The 15,071-nt window shown below is 41.6% G+C and overlaps 1 protein-coding gene across 1 annotated transcript in view; it reads left to right on the forward strand.

Moving 5' to 3' along the window:
* The first annotated feature begins 309 nt into the window (after nucleotides 1-309).
* Nucleotides 310-15,071, forward strand: part of LOC122795418 (sulfotransferase 6B1-like) — a 460,444-nt gene continuing 445,682 nt past the window's right edge. The window contains exon 1 of the mRNA XM_044063683.1: nucleotides 310-623. Within this exon, the coding sequence (XP_043919618.1) occupies nucleotides 422-623 (202 nt within the window). The 5' untranslated portion in view covers nucleotides 310-421. The remainder of the gene's footprint in view (nucleotides 624-15,071) is intronic.

Raw genomic sequence — 15,071 nt, forward strand, 5'->3', positions numbered from 1 at the left:
GTCTCGGTATGGTGACTACAACAGTTCATTTAGCCCAGGTTGCTGTACAGTATTTAATACTTTCTGGATGCTTTCCACCTTTGCCTTTACTGTACTCTGCGTGACATGAATTGCTGATTTACTAGATGTTGCGTGCTTGAAAAGTTAATTTGTAAGCAATTTCATACAATGTTATATTTATCCAAAGACTAGTACAAAACAAACGAAAGTAAGACATGTCAAAGCATATCCAAACCCCGCCCAGCACTACGTTAAACACACCGACTCAATTGGATCTGCTGCTGTCAGTCACGAGTGTCTGTCATTGAATCTCCGCCCCGCAAAGGTGTTATTCTGCTCTACAGATACCGAATGTGAGGGCTGTAAAGTATATCTGACTGAATCAAAGTAGGACAGAAGGAAAAGTACCATAGGAAGTACAATGGCAGATGGAAATAAAGTGCTTTTAGAAAGATATGAGGAGGTAGCTAAAGTAACCAAGCCGGAAAACCCCGAAGGTCTGATTCTACATTATCGGGGATACCAATACCCTTCCAAACTGTGCAGCACTGACACGTTTCAGGCACTGGAGAAGTTAGAGGCTCGAAAAGAAGATGTCTTGCTGCTTGCTTATCCAAAATGCGGTACTTTTCTCAGTTACTTTGTAACAATAAATTTGTTTTGTGTTATATTTCTTGTATCATCATTGAAATGCTGTGCATTATATTTTGCATGCTGGGTATCTATTTTAAAAGATAGTATCTGCTAAGTATAGCACTTATAGGCAAATTTCTCAACTGTCCAGACTTTTTTCGCAGAATGGCCAGATTCTAGTTCTTGTCTCATATGTGTGGTCTGTTCCTCATAAAGTTTGTGGTTTTTTAGGAAGTCTTTGTGGATTGAAGTCACTAAGTGGCATAAATTGCCATTCAGACTTACTTCAGAAATGCATGCTAACACAAATCCTGCTGTTCTTGCAACTTTTTAAGTTTCTAACAGCAATATTTAAATGTGTCCCTATTTTTGGGCCTCCCACCATTATTTTAGGTTTTGTCCACATTTCTTGCACTGAGGTTGAAAGGTAATATGCTTGTAGGTTTCGTGGATTTTGCATGCACTGACAACGATAAAATAGAGTAAGACTGCAAGAGGTATCTAAACTATCCCAAAAGATTAGGACTTATTTTAAAAGTAGGGATAGTCGAATGTGTGCAAGGTGGGGATTTGCAGACAGTATCCATCTAGACATACATGCTAGAAATGCCTGTGATATTTTATTATTTGTTTTAAGTTTAGAGGGCTTTATGATATTTACTATGGATGAAAACCGCACTTTGAATCATTACCTTATAATTTCACCTGGCTATAAATCTTAGGCCAGTTAATGTAAACCTGGACTAAATAAACTGTTACTAAACATATTTGAAGGTCAGCTAGATGTTATTTATTTAGTTCATTTAGTAAAGGTTTATATACAGATTGCAGTGGCGGATCCAGGAATTTACAAAAGGGGGGGCGCAGTCTGGTTAGTTGAGTACCAGGCTGGGGGTGGGAAATTGGGACACTGGGCTTTGCAGTTGTGGAAAGATCACCTTAAAAAGCTCTGACATGTGTGAAAGACCACAATATACACTCAGTTACACATGATGTTGCTGTGGATTTGGTTCATAGGTGTTTCCTAGGCTAATGACCACAAGGGCGTTTTTAGGCCTAGCCATGCATCCCAAATCTCTAACAAGTTCAAATACCCCTGATAAGTGTAAGCATGACCCTGTGAGATGAACCATTTACAGGTTACCTGTGTCCATTTAAGACATAGGTGCCAAATCAGGGATGCATTTTCGTTTCCCATCCAATTGTCCAAAGTGCACTTGAATTGGGTTAGGGAGGAACTCTGCTTCACATGAATGGGGAGCCTGTTCCACAGATTGGGTAGTCTCTGGGGTACATAGCTATCTCTCCAAAAGGTCCGATTTATATCACAGGCAAGGTTTAAGTCTTTAGAATGGGTAATTCTGGTGCTGTTTGTTTTACGGATATGCAAGAGGTCCATCAGAGTGGGGTCTTTCAGTGCCCTGTATGCTAGGCATAGATCTCCTCAAAGCCTGTAGGAACAGAATACAGGGATACAGCCTTCAGGTGGTCTGCAAAAGATGTTTTAAATTACACCCTGTATTCTTTTAGTGAGGAACTTCTGTGGACGTTCCAATTGTTGGATATGCCTGGTTAGGTTCATACCAAAGGAGGCATTGTACTCTATGACAGGTCTGATGAAAGCCGAATACAGTGGGACAATGACTTCCTTGGACTTAGTGTCCATACCTTTGTTTATAAGTTGTGCAACATAGAATGATTTCCTCACCACTGTAAACACGTGATGCTCAAAGGCTAGATTACTGTCTCTGTGTGTAGACATGTGATGATCAAAGGCTAGATTACTATGTGTGTGTGTCTCTAAGTCCCTAACTACTGGGTCAACTCGAAGGGGTGTGTTTTCAATATTATAGTTACTAGGGATGGATGATTTCCCAAAGGATTCTATTATGCATTTCTTGGATTTTAGTTTTAGTCCATGGCTCTGGCACCAGTTGTTTGTGTGAGCCCCTCCTAGAGAACTTTTGTGTCAGTGTGAGATTCAATGACAGCTCCTAATTTGCAATCGTCTGGAAATTTAGTCAGAGACCATTGACACTGTCCTCGACTTCTGAGAAGTAAATGCCAAAAAAGAGCGGTCCAAGGACTGATCCCTGAGGGACTCCATTTGTGACTGGCCTCTTTGTAGAGGTGGATTCCCCAGTTCTAACTTCTTGGGTCCTGTGAGCCAGTTGAATATCCACCAGATGACATGCGGGATTGTACCTAACCTCTTCCGTTTGTCAACAATGCACGAGACTGTATTTTGTCAAATGCCTTGACCAGGTCAAGGTAGGCAGTGTGAATGATTTTGCCCTCATCCATTGTTTTGGTGACCCTCTCAAAGAAGTCCACTAGGTTGAGTAGACATGATATGCCATTGACAGAACCAAATGGGGTTGGGTGTAGTGTCTGGAGGTTTACTATATCTCTATTGATCATCCCCATGATAATTCTTTACATGACTTTACATAAAAGACTAGAGAGACTTGTGGGTCTGTAGTTTCCCGGGTCTGTAGATGGCCCACCTTTGTGCAGAGGGATGATTGTTACCTTTCTGAAGCACTAAGCCTGTTTGGAGGCTACAGTTAAACAGTAATTCCAGAGGCCCTGATAGGTTATGTTTCATGCTATTTAGAAGGCATCCTGGAATATTGTCTGGGCCCATTGATGCAGTGTTCTTGGCCTTAGAATGAGCATTAAGGACCTGTTCCCTAGTGATAGTTGGGGGAGTTATATTTAATAATATTTCCTGAAGAAGGTTGAAGGGGAGAGAGGGGTAAATCTGGAGATGAATTTATCAGCCAGGAGGTTTGCTATATCTTCTGGCTCAGTATAGGTGGTTACATTTACAATGAGCTCTGCACACAATTGTGTATTGCCTTTGAGGTTGCGGACATAGTTAAAGAATGTTATGTGGTTGTCCTTGGCCTGTGAGGACAAACTTACCTCAACTTTGGCTTTGGTAGACTTTATTTGTCCTCTGAGTTGTTTGTTTAGTTTGACAAGAGTGCTTTTATCCTACCGGGTGCTACACCTCTTAATCTTTGCCATGATTTACTTCCTCCTGTTATACAGCCTATTGATTTTGTGATTCCACCAGGTTGGCTTGTTTTTGAGTCAGTTCTGTACTTCTTCCTGGTAGGTACAGCTGCCTCTGTGCAGCTATTAACCTGCTTTTACAGGGTTGCCGTGAACAGTTCTGCATAGGCAGAAGTGTTGTCAGGGTTTACGGTGGCTTGAAATCTTGCCAGGTTCTCACTTAATAACAGGAAGTTATCCTTAGAATAGTTCCTGAATATTCCCAGTTGAGCTGGGGGTCCACGTTTATTGTTACTTCAAAGGAGAGTATTTTGTAGTCTAACCTTACCAGGAAAGGCATTACAGTAGGGGGTGTGCAGCACTTTCCCATATTAGCGAAGACCAGATCCAGTATGGTTGCACCCCTGGTTGGTGTATTGACTATTTGGTTCAGGGAGCTTGTGTTTACAAAATCCAGGAATCTTTGTACATGTTCATTTGGTGTCATATAGGATTCCCAGTTAATAGTGGGGTAATTACAGTCACCCATGAAAATGGTATTGATTGGATGGTTAGCGTTTTAATAAGTTTAAATACATGATATGGGTTTCCTGGGTCATGGAAGGGGACCTATAGCTTGCAAGGAAGTGGTACTGGATTTTGTCAATGGTGATGTGAACATGGAGCATTTCACATGCATTGTCCTGTTTGACCAGTCTTGAAGTATATTTATTTTGGATGTAGATAGAGACACCTCAGCCTTTAGTCCCTGCCTGTGAATTAGCTGGCCTAAATGTGTGGAAGACATTATAACCTTGCACTGTTGGTGTGCTCTCCATGTCTTTAAACCATGTCTCAATAGACTTTGTTCCAGTCAGCTACCCTGGACCCTCCCACCATTGGCTGTAACTGCCTTTAAATAACTGACCTGTTGAATGTAATGTATTAGAACAAGAACACTCATCCATCTACTTGCTTAACTGAATAAACTACTTGAAAGTCCAAGAAGGTGTCTCTATTCCTCCCACAGGAGGGTATCAAATAAGAGTCCCCCAGATCTGCTAGCTAAAGTGATTTTTATCTGGACTAATCCTTTGGACTCTGTTTCTTGTTAATCCTCTCTCCACTGGGTCACAGGTGGGATACCAGACCTGACTTGAGCTTTCTGGATTACCTCTAGTCTCAGATGTCATTTAGTCACATTAACATATTTGCCTGACATGCTGCTAATGTTTCCATGTCTCCATGGTGGGTCAGATGTTAGTCTCAAACACATAATTAATGTACTTCTCTGCACACTTTTCTTAAAATAGCACATACTCTTGTGCATCCTTATTTTCATTCGTTCATTTCACGTTAACTAGAAAGTCCCTCTGAGCTAGAGGCCCTTAAGCAAAGGACTTTTGTAGTATAAGATTACACAGCAGAAGGCACACAGTTTCTGACCAAGTGATTATGTATAGGGCAGTTATTAAAGAAAGCTGCATTGCTACATGGGTATGCGTGGATACAATAATTTTCACTGAAGGACTAGTACAGAATTTGGAAGTTGGATTCCTTACACACATTGCAATTTTACTTTACTTGCTTTCTTATTTACTTCTACAATGATTATAGATATTGAAATAAAATAGCACAAACACTAATAGCCATTTGCAAACCAAACAACACAGTCTGACAGTGAAAACAGACAGCATGAGTAGAAAACTTCTCTGTCCTTGGAACCCACATCCATTGCAGTGGCATAAAACCACATTCAAAGAAAATGCAGTGGAGGATTAAGTTTACCTTTGGGCCGTTTTCAAACCAAAGGCTCCTTACACACATTTTTACAGCCATACATATATGGTTGTCTTCTTTGATTCACCATCCTGATTGTACTAAATTATATTCCTTGCATAATACAGCACACTTGTTAAAATGTGGTTTAAATCTGAAGTTTTGAACATTCTAGTAAGCAATGAAACAAAACATATGAACCAATAATGACAAAACTACCCATTTCAGAAATTTTCAACAATCAAAGGCCACTCAGACATTTGTCATTACAATCCACCAATATCAGTTAATAAGTACAATCTCTGCAGAAGTAAAATAAAAGAAGTTGCTACTGGCAAACAACTTTACACTTCAGTGTTTCATCTACATATACAGTTAGTTGCATATTGAAAACATACTTAACATGAGCAGCAGTAAATTTCTTTTCCCTTGAAATTCACAGTTCCATGAAAATGTACTGAAATTCACTCTTAATCCCTTGAAAATGCACTGAAACTCATTCCCTGAAAATGTATTGAAACTCAAACTCACAATTCTGTCAACATTTTGGTAGTTAGTTTAGAGGATTCAGGCTCTTGTTTCCTGTAACCAAGTTATAGGGTCAAGCCTGATCAAGTTAATTGACTAATCTGCCCCCCCCCCCCCGACTAGGGCATTACATACCATATCTCCATACCTCTCATCCACTTAGTACAAGAAATCTGGACAAAGCTTAAAATAATGGAGATACTATGGCCCAAACATAGGGATAGATTTTTAAATATTGCTCGTTTTAACTTAGAAAGTTGCTAGAACAACAGGATTTGTGTTAATCATAGGACATCTCTCAGCCTAAGATTTGATAAAAAGGCCATGTTCACCTTTAGGACCCATTAATGTCATGGTCCTGTATATCCGCAGTGGTGGTACTGCAGTAGCGTTGTCACCTCACAATAAGATGCTGTCCGGTTCGATTCTCAGCTAGAGCGCCTTCTGCGTGGAGACATACGTGAATGGGCATACCTTTGTTGAAGGTTGTGCATCAGGGCTGGCAACTCGGCATGTAAAAATCAACTGCCAATTATTAGCGGACCAGAGTTCCGCTGTAGCAACCCCTAACCGGGAAAAGCCAAAAGACACAACAACAATGTCATGTTCCTGTATGGAGCATATTAAGGGAATGTCTAATGACTAAGATTTATTTATTGTCATTTGATTCTGTCAGTATGTGCTAGAATAAAAGATTGGTGAGCATGATAACTGAAAGCCATGCCATCTACCAAGCTAATGGGCTAGTTTTTTGTTTTCATGTGCTGTGAGGAAGCTATGCAACAGAGGGTAGGTGTTGAAATTACAAGAATTATAAGGGCAATCCTTAGAATAATAGAAGGTCAAGTGTTAATGTGAGTCAATGTCTATTAAGGCTGTGGTTTGTAATGACTTTATGGTACTTCTGTTCCCTTCAGTACTGGGGTTGCATTATTAGTTTATATAGGTTCCCATTCTGTTCAGTACCAAATTGCATGGTTTGTTTATATAAGCATCAAGGGTGTGGCACAGGGGGTGGAGGAGAGGGAGATCCTTTGCAAAATATGCTTAAAAGGTTTAAGACAACTTTCAGAATTTGCGGCTTTTTTCCAAAATGTCTGGACTTGCTCAAATCAAGTCTCACAATTCTGACACAGAACCATGCAGACAAGTAAATTTGATGTAAAATGTGCCCTTGGAAATGATGCATTCATATCTACGTCCCCATAAATCTTCTTATACCATGAAAGGACAAGCTCCATGAATTTCATGTTTTACTTGAGGCTGAAATACTGGATAATAATTAATATAAATTCACAAGCAAGTAAGTGGTATGCGGTATATGGAAATGTGAACTCAAGACTGCATGCTATTAAAACTGAAATTATTTTGTTCATTTGACCATTATTGGTTCATATGTATAAACATATGAAAATCATTGCTTATGTACTAACAACCATAAATTAACTTCATCATGGTATTAATTAAAATATTAGCATGTCCAAGAATTTAATATTTCAAGATTTTAGTCTCTTAGTTTTCATATTTCACCTAAGAGACAAAAATAAACTGTGTTAATTCATGGTGTATTATATGCTTTTAGACTGGTTTGTCCATTCACCTTCTTTAAACATAGTGTTGTCAACCTGGTCTTGTTTTTAATAAAATACAGTCTGTGTCTAAATTGCCACAGTTTTGTTGGGGATTTTAATTTATTACGTAACAGGTAGAGGCACTTCTCCGGAGCCACAGTGGTGAGTTTAATACAGCATTTACCTTTCATGGAGGAGAAGTACATTTCCATACAGCTTGGCTAAGGCCTCACTGACCCGTGAATTAGGTAATGCAGTGGATCAAAGACTGTATGAAAGTGGGAGGCAAATGGCAACAAATCAGTTATTTTCCTGGGGAAGCATGGTGCGAACTGAATTAATGTATTACTACAGCTTGCTGAATATTAAAGGAAGCTGACATACAAGCAAAATTTATAGCACATTCAGACATAAAAATCACTCAGAAAAGTATGTATACCACCTCATGATATCACAGTATGTGTAGCTAGGAGTAGTAAAGAAGAAATAGTAATTTAGGATCCTGGAAAAGTGAAGCCATCCTTCTGGCTTTCTCATTAACATTTAAATATCACAGAATAGTGCCTTTTTTAGGCAAGGCTCAGAAGATAAACCCACCTCCATAGACAATATAAGAAAAAAAAACTAAGGGTAATGCTGCTCAACGCCAGAAGTCTAAACCTCAAGATGCACGTACTTGAGGCTCTCCTCAGTATGGAGAATATCGATATCTGTGCAGTGACAGAGACATGTTTCAAGGCCCCAGAGAGCACCCCAGCACTACCAGATTATACCTCATACCATGCTTTTCGGCCTCACAAATCGGACCGAACCACAAAAGGAGGGGTATCCATATTCATCAAAGATACCCATACCTCCAGGTTAGTGGAACTACACGAAGCATCGGAGACCATCCATGTACAGTTAACAGTGGGCAAAACTGCCTTTCAGTTCGTAGCCTGCTACAGAACACCCTTCCGAACTCAGGAACCCCACTTGGCCTTCCTGAGAACACTGGAGAATATGAAGGTCTCTCCAAACACAATAATATTGGGTGACATCAACTACCCGAACATCGACTGGGAAAACTACTCAAGCCCCAACCCCCTTGCCAAACGGTTCCTAGAATTTATAAACTCAAATGCTATGGAACAACTGGTCAACACTCCCACAAGAGGGGATAACATATTGGACCTGGTCATCACAAACATGGGGACTATATGTTCCACACCAGAGGTATGTCCCTCATTGGTAAGATCAGACCATAAATTAATCTCACTGGACATCCATATCCCATCCCAACCCCCAGCCAAGGAAATCACGGTGAAAAATTTCTCAAAAGCAAATTTCACACTTCTCAAAACCGAGGTGGAATCCTTCAAAGCCACCGGACCAGTGGAAAATACTGCCCAAGCAGCAGAATCCTTTACAAATGCATTCTATGGACACCTACAGGAATGCATGGATCATGCTATCCCAAATAAAACCAAGACTCACTCCTCCAAAGGCAGGAGACCAGTCTGGTGGACCCCAGCCATAAATAAGCTATACAACAGAAGGAGGAAGCAGCTACATGATAGAGCAAAATCCCAAAAAGGGAAGGCATCTCTGATCAGTACTAGCAAGAAACTATGATCCCTCATAAAATTATCTAAGGCCAGCTTCGAAAGAAAAATTGCACAAGACACTAAAGATAATCACAAGGCCTTCTTTAGTTATGTCAGGAATCTGGGGGGCAACTCCCAGATATGCTCTGAGTTAGTACAAAATGACAAAAAATACTCTGATCCCACAGACATTGCCAATATCCTGGCAGACAGGTTTAGTGCAAACTCCCCCCCCTTCCCCCAAAAAGACCTAATGCCTATCCCAACAGAATGTAGCCTCCCTGACATCACAAATGCACAGGTGAGAGCTGCCCTCTCCAAAGCAAAAAACACAGCATCAATGGGACCAGATGGTGTCCCAGGCTGCGTCTTACACAAGCTCCAAGAAGAACTAAACCCTCACATAAAGTCACTGTTCAATCTCAGCCTTACTGCAGGATATGTACCCAAGGAATGGCATACAGCAACAGTGGTCCTGCTCCACAAAGGTGGTGCCACAACGGACCCAGGAAACTATCGCCCTATAAGCCTGACTAGTCTGGTCTGCAAAGCTATGGAGCATATCATCATGGAACTCATAAACAAGGGCATTGGTAACCTCCAGACACTGGATCCCACCCAATTCAGCTTTGTTAAGGGGAGATCTTGTCTCTTGAACCTGGTTGACTTCTTTGAAACAGTTACCAAGGCCATAGATGAAGGGAAGGTAGTCCACACAGCCTACCTGGACCTCGCAAAAGCCTTTGAAACAATACCCCACTCGGGCATCATAAATAAGCTCACCAGCTTAAATATCAACCCCTATGTCACAAGATGGGTTGCAAACTGGCTCAGGGATAGAACCCACATGGTCAGTATTGCAGGTGCCATGTCAGACTCCAAACCAGTTACAAGTGGCATCCCACAAGGCTCAGTCCTGGGACCTCTCTTGTTACTTCTCTGGGGTACAGACTCATACGGGAGGACTTTGGCTGACCAAGTCCGCAGATAACTGCAAGCTGGGTGCCATAATCGACTCTCTGGCTGACACAAGCATCCTCCAAAAGGGTCTCACAGAGACGGATAACTGGTGCCAGAGCCATGGCCTTAAGCTAAATGCCAAAAAGTGCATAGTCATCCCCTTCGGGAAAAACAAAGTGCTCACAAATTACCACATAGGTGGTAATCCATTAAGTACGGAAGAAGTAATTAGGGATTTGGGGACCCAAGTAGATAGAAACCTCTTTTTTGACAATCACATTGCCAGAGTGGTTAGAAAGACATTCTATATAGCCCACCTTATCATGAAAGGTTTCACATCTAGGACAAGAGAGGTCATTGTGCCCCTCTACTCATCACTCATCAGGCCCATAATTGAATACAATACCCCATTTGGGATGTACCTTACCAGACACCTGCAGCAACTAGAGAGGCCCAAAAAGTACCTCACCAAGAGGATCAAGGGACTCAAACAGATGCCCTATGCAGTTCGGCTAAAGAAACTCCAGCTCTACTCAGTTGCTTACCACCTACTCAGAGGTGATCTATGCCTGACGTATAAAGCCATGTCCAACCCAGAATTAATGGACATGCTCCACCTCAGGAAATCCAAATCCCTTAGAGCTACATGCTCCAGGGACTTAAACCTCAGCATAGAAATAAATAGGACATGCTGGAGGGACAGATTCATATCCCAGAGGCTGCCCTCAGTCTGGAACAGAATCCAAGTCCATGTTAGGCAGAGACCCTCGCTGACCCTCTTCAAGAGAAATCTTGACGAGTGGATGGGAGATCATAAGTTCACCCCTGGGATCTCTTCTGTGTCCCTGCTAGACAGGGGCACAGTAAACTACCATTAAAAGGGCTATCTTCTGTGACCTACTCTACAGAGGCACAGTAAACCGATCTAAAAGGGTGGTGAAAGCCAAACACACTCTGGCTAGGCTTGTAAATGCCCCAGGGCAGATAGCCCAGTATAAACCTATGAACCTATATGAATGCTTTTTCTGAAAGAGGAGCTTAAAGATGGTTTCTGCAAAGGATGTTTCCTTTTCTGACTAGATTATGGTCACCATCAGAGATTTACTGTGCCTGGTGAGAGGCAGGCAATACAAGTAAGTGAGAGATGTTTGCATAGTGCAGTAGATCAGAAAGGGATGACTTGAAAAAATGAGAAGTCATGACATGTAAATCTCCGGCAACCATACTCATGTAGGCACACACATTCACGCACGTACACACGCACACGCACACACACACACACACACACACACACACACACACACACCACAGACAGGTATGTATGATTGCACATGTAAACACACTCACAGTCATCCCCCCAACACACACACATACACAACCCACAGAGAAATATGTATGCATGCATGTGTAAACACATATATACACAAGCACACACATACACACATATGAATGCACACATGCACACAGCCCACAAACATGCATGTATGCATGAACATGTAAACGCACACACACACACAAGCACACACCACAGACACATGTATGTATGTATGCATGCATGTGTAAACACACACTCACAGACACCCCCCCCACACACACACACACATACACATAACCCATAGACAAATATGTATGCTTGCATGTGTAAACATACATATACACAAGTACACACATACACACGAGTGCACACGTGCATACAGCCCACAGACATGTATGCATGCATGAATGTGTAAACACACACATGCCCACACCCACCAACACACACACACACACACACACACACACACACACACACACACACACACACACACTCAGCCATCAAATCAGCTTCAGTTTCCAGGCCATTTTATCAGTGCCTTAAGCAACAGTGCTATTATTTGTAACTGAGTGAATTATATGAGGATCATTAAAGTCTGCAATATTATCCCATTTTGTCAAACTGCTTCCTCCTAGTGTCTTAACATTTAGTGTTTTGAAATTATCTTCATAAATTGTGCTTTGCCGATGCCAAATTCCGTCAGTCAGTACTGAACTGTCAGTGTCATTCAGTTGCCTACCACTTGCAGGGGATGCCTAAACTGAATGCACTCAGTGACGCTCTCCATATCTATAGAGCTCTGTCTATTGCTTGCTGTTCTGTACTTGTTTATTCAACTCTTGCTTTAAGTAGCACATGCTTTTCATAGTTATACGGCCTATCCAATTTTGTTTTCAGGCATAGGGTTCCACCATAATGAAACATGAAAATGGATTAATACTGAAACATAGGGTCTACTTCTTAAGCGAGAAAAACTCTTCACTTGCTAAATTCACAAAACAAAAGAGTTTTATGATGCCATAAATCAGCATTCAGCATTTAAAATCTTATCTAAAAAACTAAAGTAGCAGAACAAAATGCAGTATTGAAAACTTATATTCAATGAAAAAAGTAACACTTACGGAAGTTGCAAACCCCTCATGCCAGCAGTCCTTTGTATTTACAGTGTGAATATATAAAAATTTATTATGAAGTTAGAAGGATACGGAGAAAAAACAAAACATCGCTAATTAATCGTCTCACTCAGGCTGCAGCAGGATATGCCGGCGGAACGGATAGCTTAAATTCAGCGCCCAAGTGTTGAACATGTTCACTTCCGTGGTGGCGTGTGTGTAGTGCGCGCATGGTTCTCCTTAAAGGAGAACACACCCCCGTGCAGAGTTAAGAATTTTTTTTAATATATTATTAAAATAGTGCAGACAATGCATTTTTTAATGGAGTTCCAAACAGCTTTAAAAAGGGGGTGGCGCGCGCCCCTGCGCCGATGCCTAAATCCGCCACTGGATTGCATAGGGTAGCAGTCTGCCCAGCCTTGTCTGATAGTTCTGGTAGAACAGCTTAGACAGTTAACTTCTTCTTCTTCTTTTGGCTTTTCCCGGTTAGGGGTCACAATATAGAGAAAAATTGATTGACTTCACCAATTGGTTTAGCTTCTGGTGTTAATCCAGGGGGATCCAGTATCTGTCAGCCTGGGAAGACATGGTTGGCAGACCATGCTGCTTTGCCAAAGATGGTCTTTATCTGTATCCTCTAGGTTTTCGTATACTGACAAAAGGTGCTTGCCTCCCCATAGTGCCTTTTGTAGGCAATGTCAAAACAACAAAATTTCTAATGTAAAAAAATCCACTCGAGACAAACTCAAAGTTATGCTGCTTAATACTAGGAGCCTAAACAGGAAACTGCACTCCCTGGAAGCACTCCTCACCGTGGAAGATGCTGACATCTGTGCAGTCTCTAAGACATAGTACAAGGCCCCAGACAGTACCCTGGCTATGCAAGGCCTTCCACAGGTACAGCCCCCAAAGCGAGTGTGAAATAACCAAAAATGGAGGTGTATGCATCTTCATTAAAACCAGATACACCTCGAGACTGGTTAAACAGTATGATTCTCTTGAACTACTCTAGGTCCAACTAATTATAGGCAAAGCACACTACTACATCGTTGCTAGCTACAGGTTCCCCACCATGAACCAAGAGAAGCACACCACCTACCTGGACTTACTAGAGTCACTCACTGTACAGCCAAACGCTATCCTGCCATCGATTGGGCAACATACATGAGCACAAACATGCTCACCCTGGACTTTGTCAATGCAAATGCCCTGGAACAGCTAGTCTGCACCCCAACAAGGGGATCAAATGTCCTAAATTTAGTACTCACCAACATAGGAGGTCACTGCTCTACCCCCTATGCGTTGCCCTCCCTGATAAGGTCAGACCATAAATCCATCTCATTTGAAGTAACAATCAGACCTGACACCACCACAGGAGCAAAAAAACTGAAATATTTCTCCAAAGCAAACTGCAGCCTACTAGGCAATAGTATAAAAAGTTTCAAACCCTCTGCTAATACTGCCAACAATGACTCCTATGCAGAGGAGTAAACAAATGCCCTGCATAACCACTTAAACAACTGTGTAGATTTGGCTGTACCTGACCAGATCAAAACCGAGTCCTTCCAAAAAATAGGCCATCCTGGTGGACCTCAAATATAAATAGGCTGTATAATAAAAGAAAGAAACTGATGTCTAAGAACAAGAGGGAACTTAGTCAGCAGAAGAAGAATACCCTCCACAGCTTCAACAAGCAAATCAGATATCTTGTAAAGTTGTCTAAAGCTAGTTTTGAAGCTAAATTAGCATCCTTGGCTAAAGATAATTGTAATACATTCTTTAGCTACATCTGAAATCTAAAAGGGAATGCCCAACTATGTGCTGAATTTATAGTGGATGGTACCTCTCATACTGAACCCGAGGAAATTGCCAACCTGCTAGCAGACAGATTTGCACAAACTCCCCCCCCCCCCGTCCCCACCAGCCATGCCCCAAAGCATAGTTGACACCAATCTTCTACCTAGTGCCTCTAAGGAGCAGGTCATATCCACGCTTTCGAAAAATTCTGCCTCTATGGGACCAGATAACATATCAGGCTAAAACAAGACCTAGTGGAACCACATGGCACTCTCTTTAACCTCAGCCTGAGCACCGGCTTTGTTCCAGCAGAATGGAGAACAGTAATCCCCTTACACAAAGGGGTCCATCAACTGACTCTGGGAACTGTAGACCAATAAACCTAACCAGCCTTATCTGCAAGGCTATGGAAATAATAATCATTATGGATGTTATCATCAAGGACATAGCTGACCTTCAAACTCTTGACCCAACCCAGTTTGGCTTCATTAAGGATAGATCATTCTTATTAAAACTGGTGGATTTCTTCTAGAATGTCATCAAAGGCCTGGATGAAGGCAAAAACAATATATACTGCCTATCTTGACTTATCAAAGGCTTTTGACACAACCCCCCTCTCAGGTATTATTGAGAAACTCTCCCAGCTGGGGATTAACCCATACATCACTAAATGGGTAGCCATCTGGTTCACTGACAGAATGCATACTGTCAAAGATGGGGATTCCACCTCTGTTAGTAGACAATTTAAGGTGGCGTCCCGCAAGAATCTGTGCTGGGCCTTCTACTGTTC

This window comes from Protopterus annectens, chromosome 1.part0 (genome assembly GCF_019279795.1).
Source record: "Protopterus annectens isolate FY-2018-M chromosome 1.part0, PAN1.0, whole genome shotgun sequence".
Taxonomy (NCBI): Eukaryota; Metazoa; Chordata; order Ceratodontiformes; family Protopteridae; genus Protopterus; species Protopterus annectens.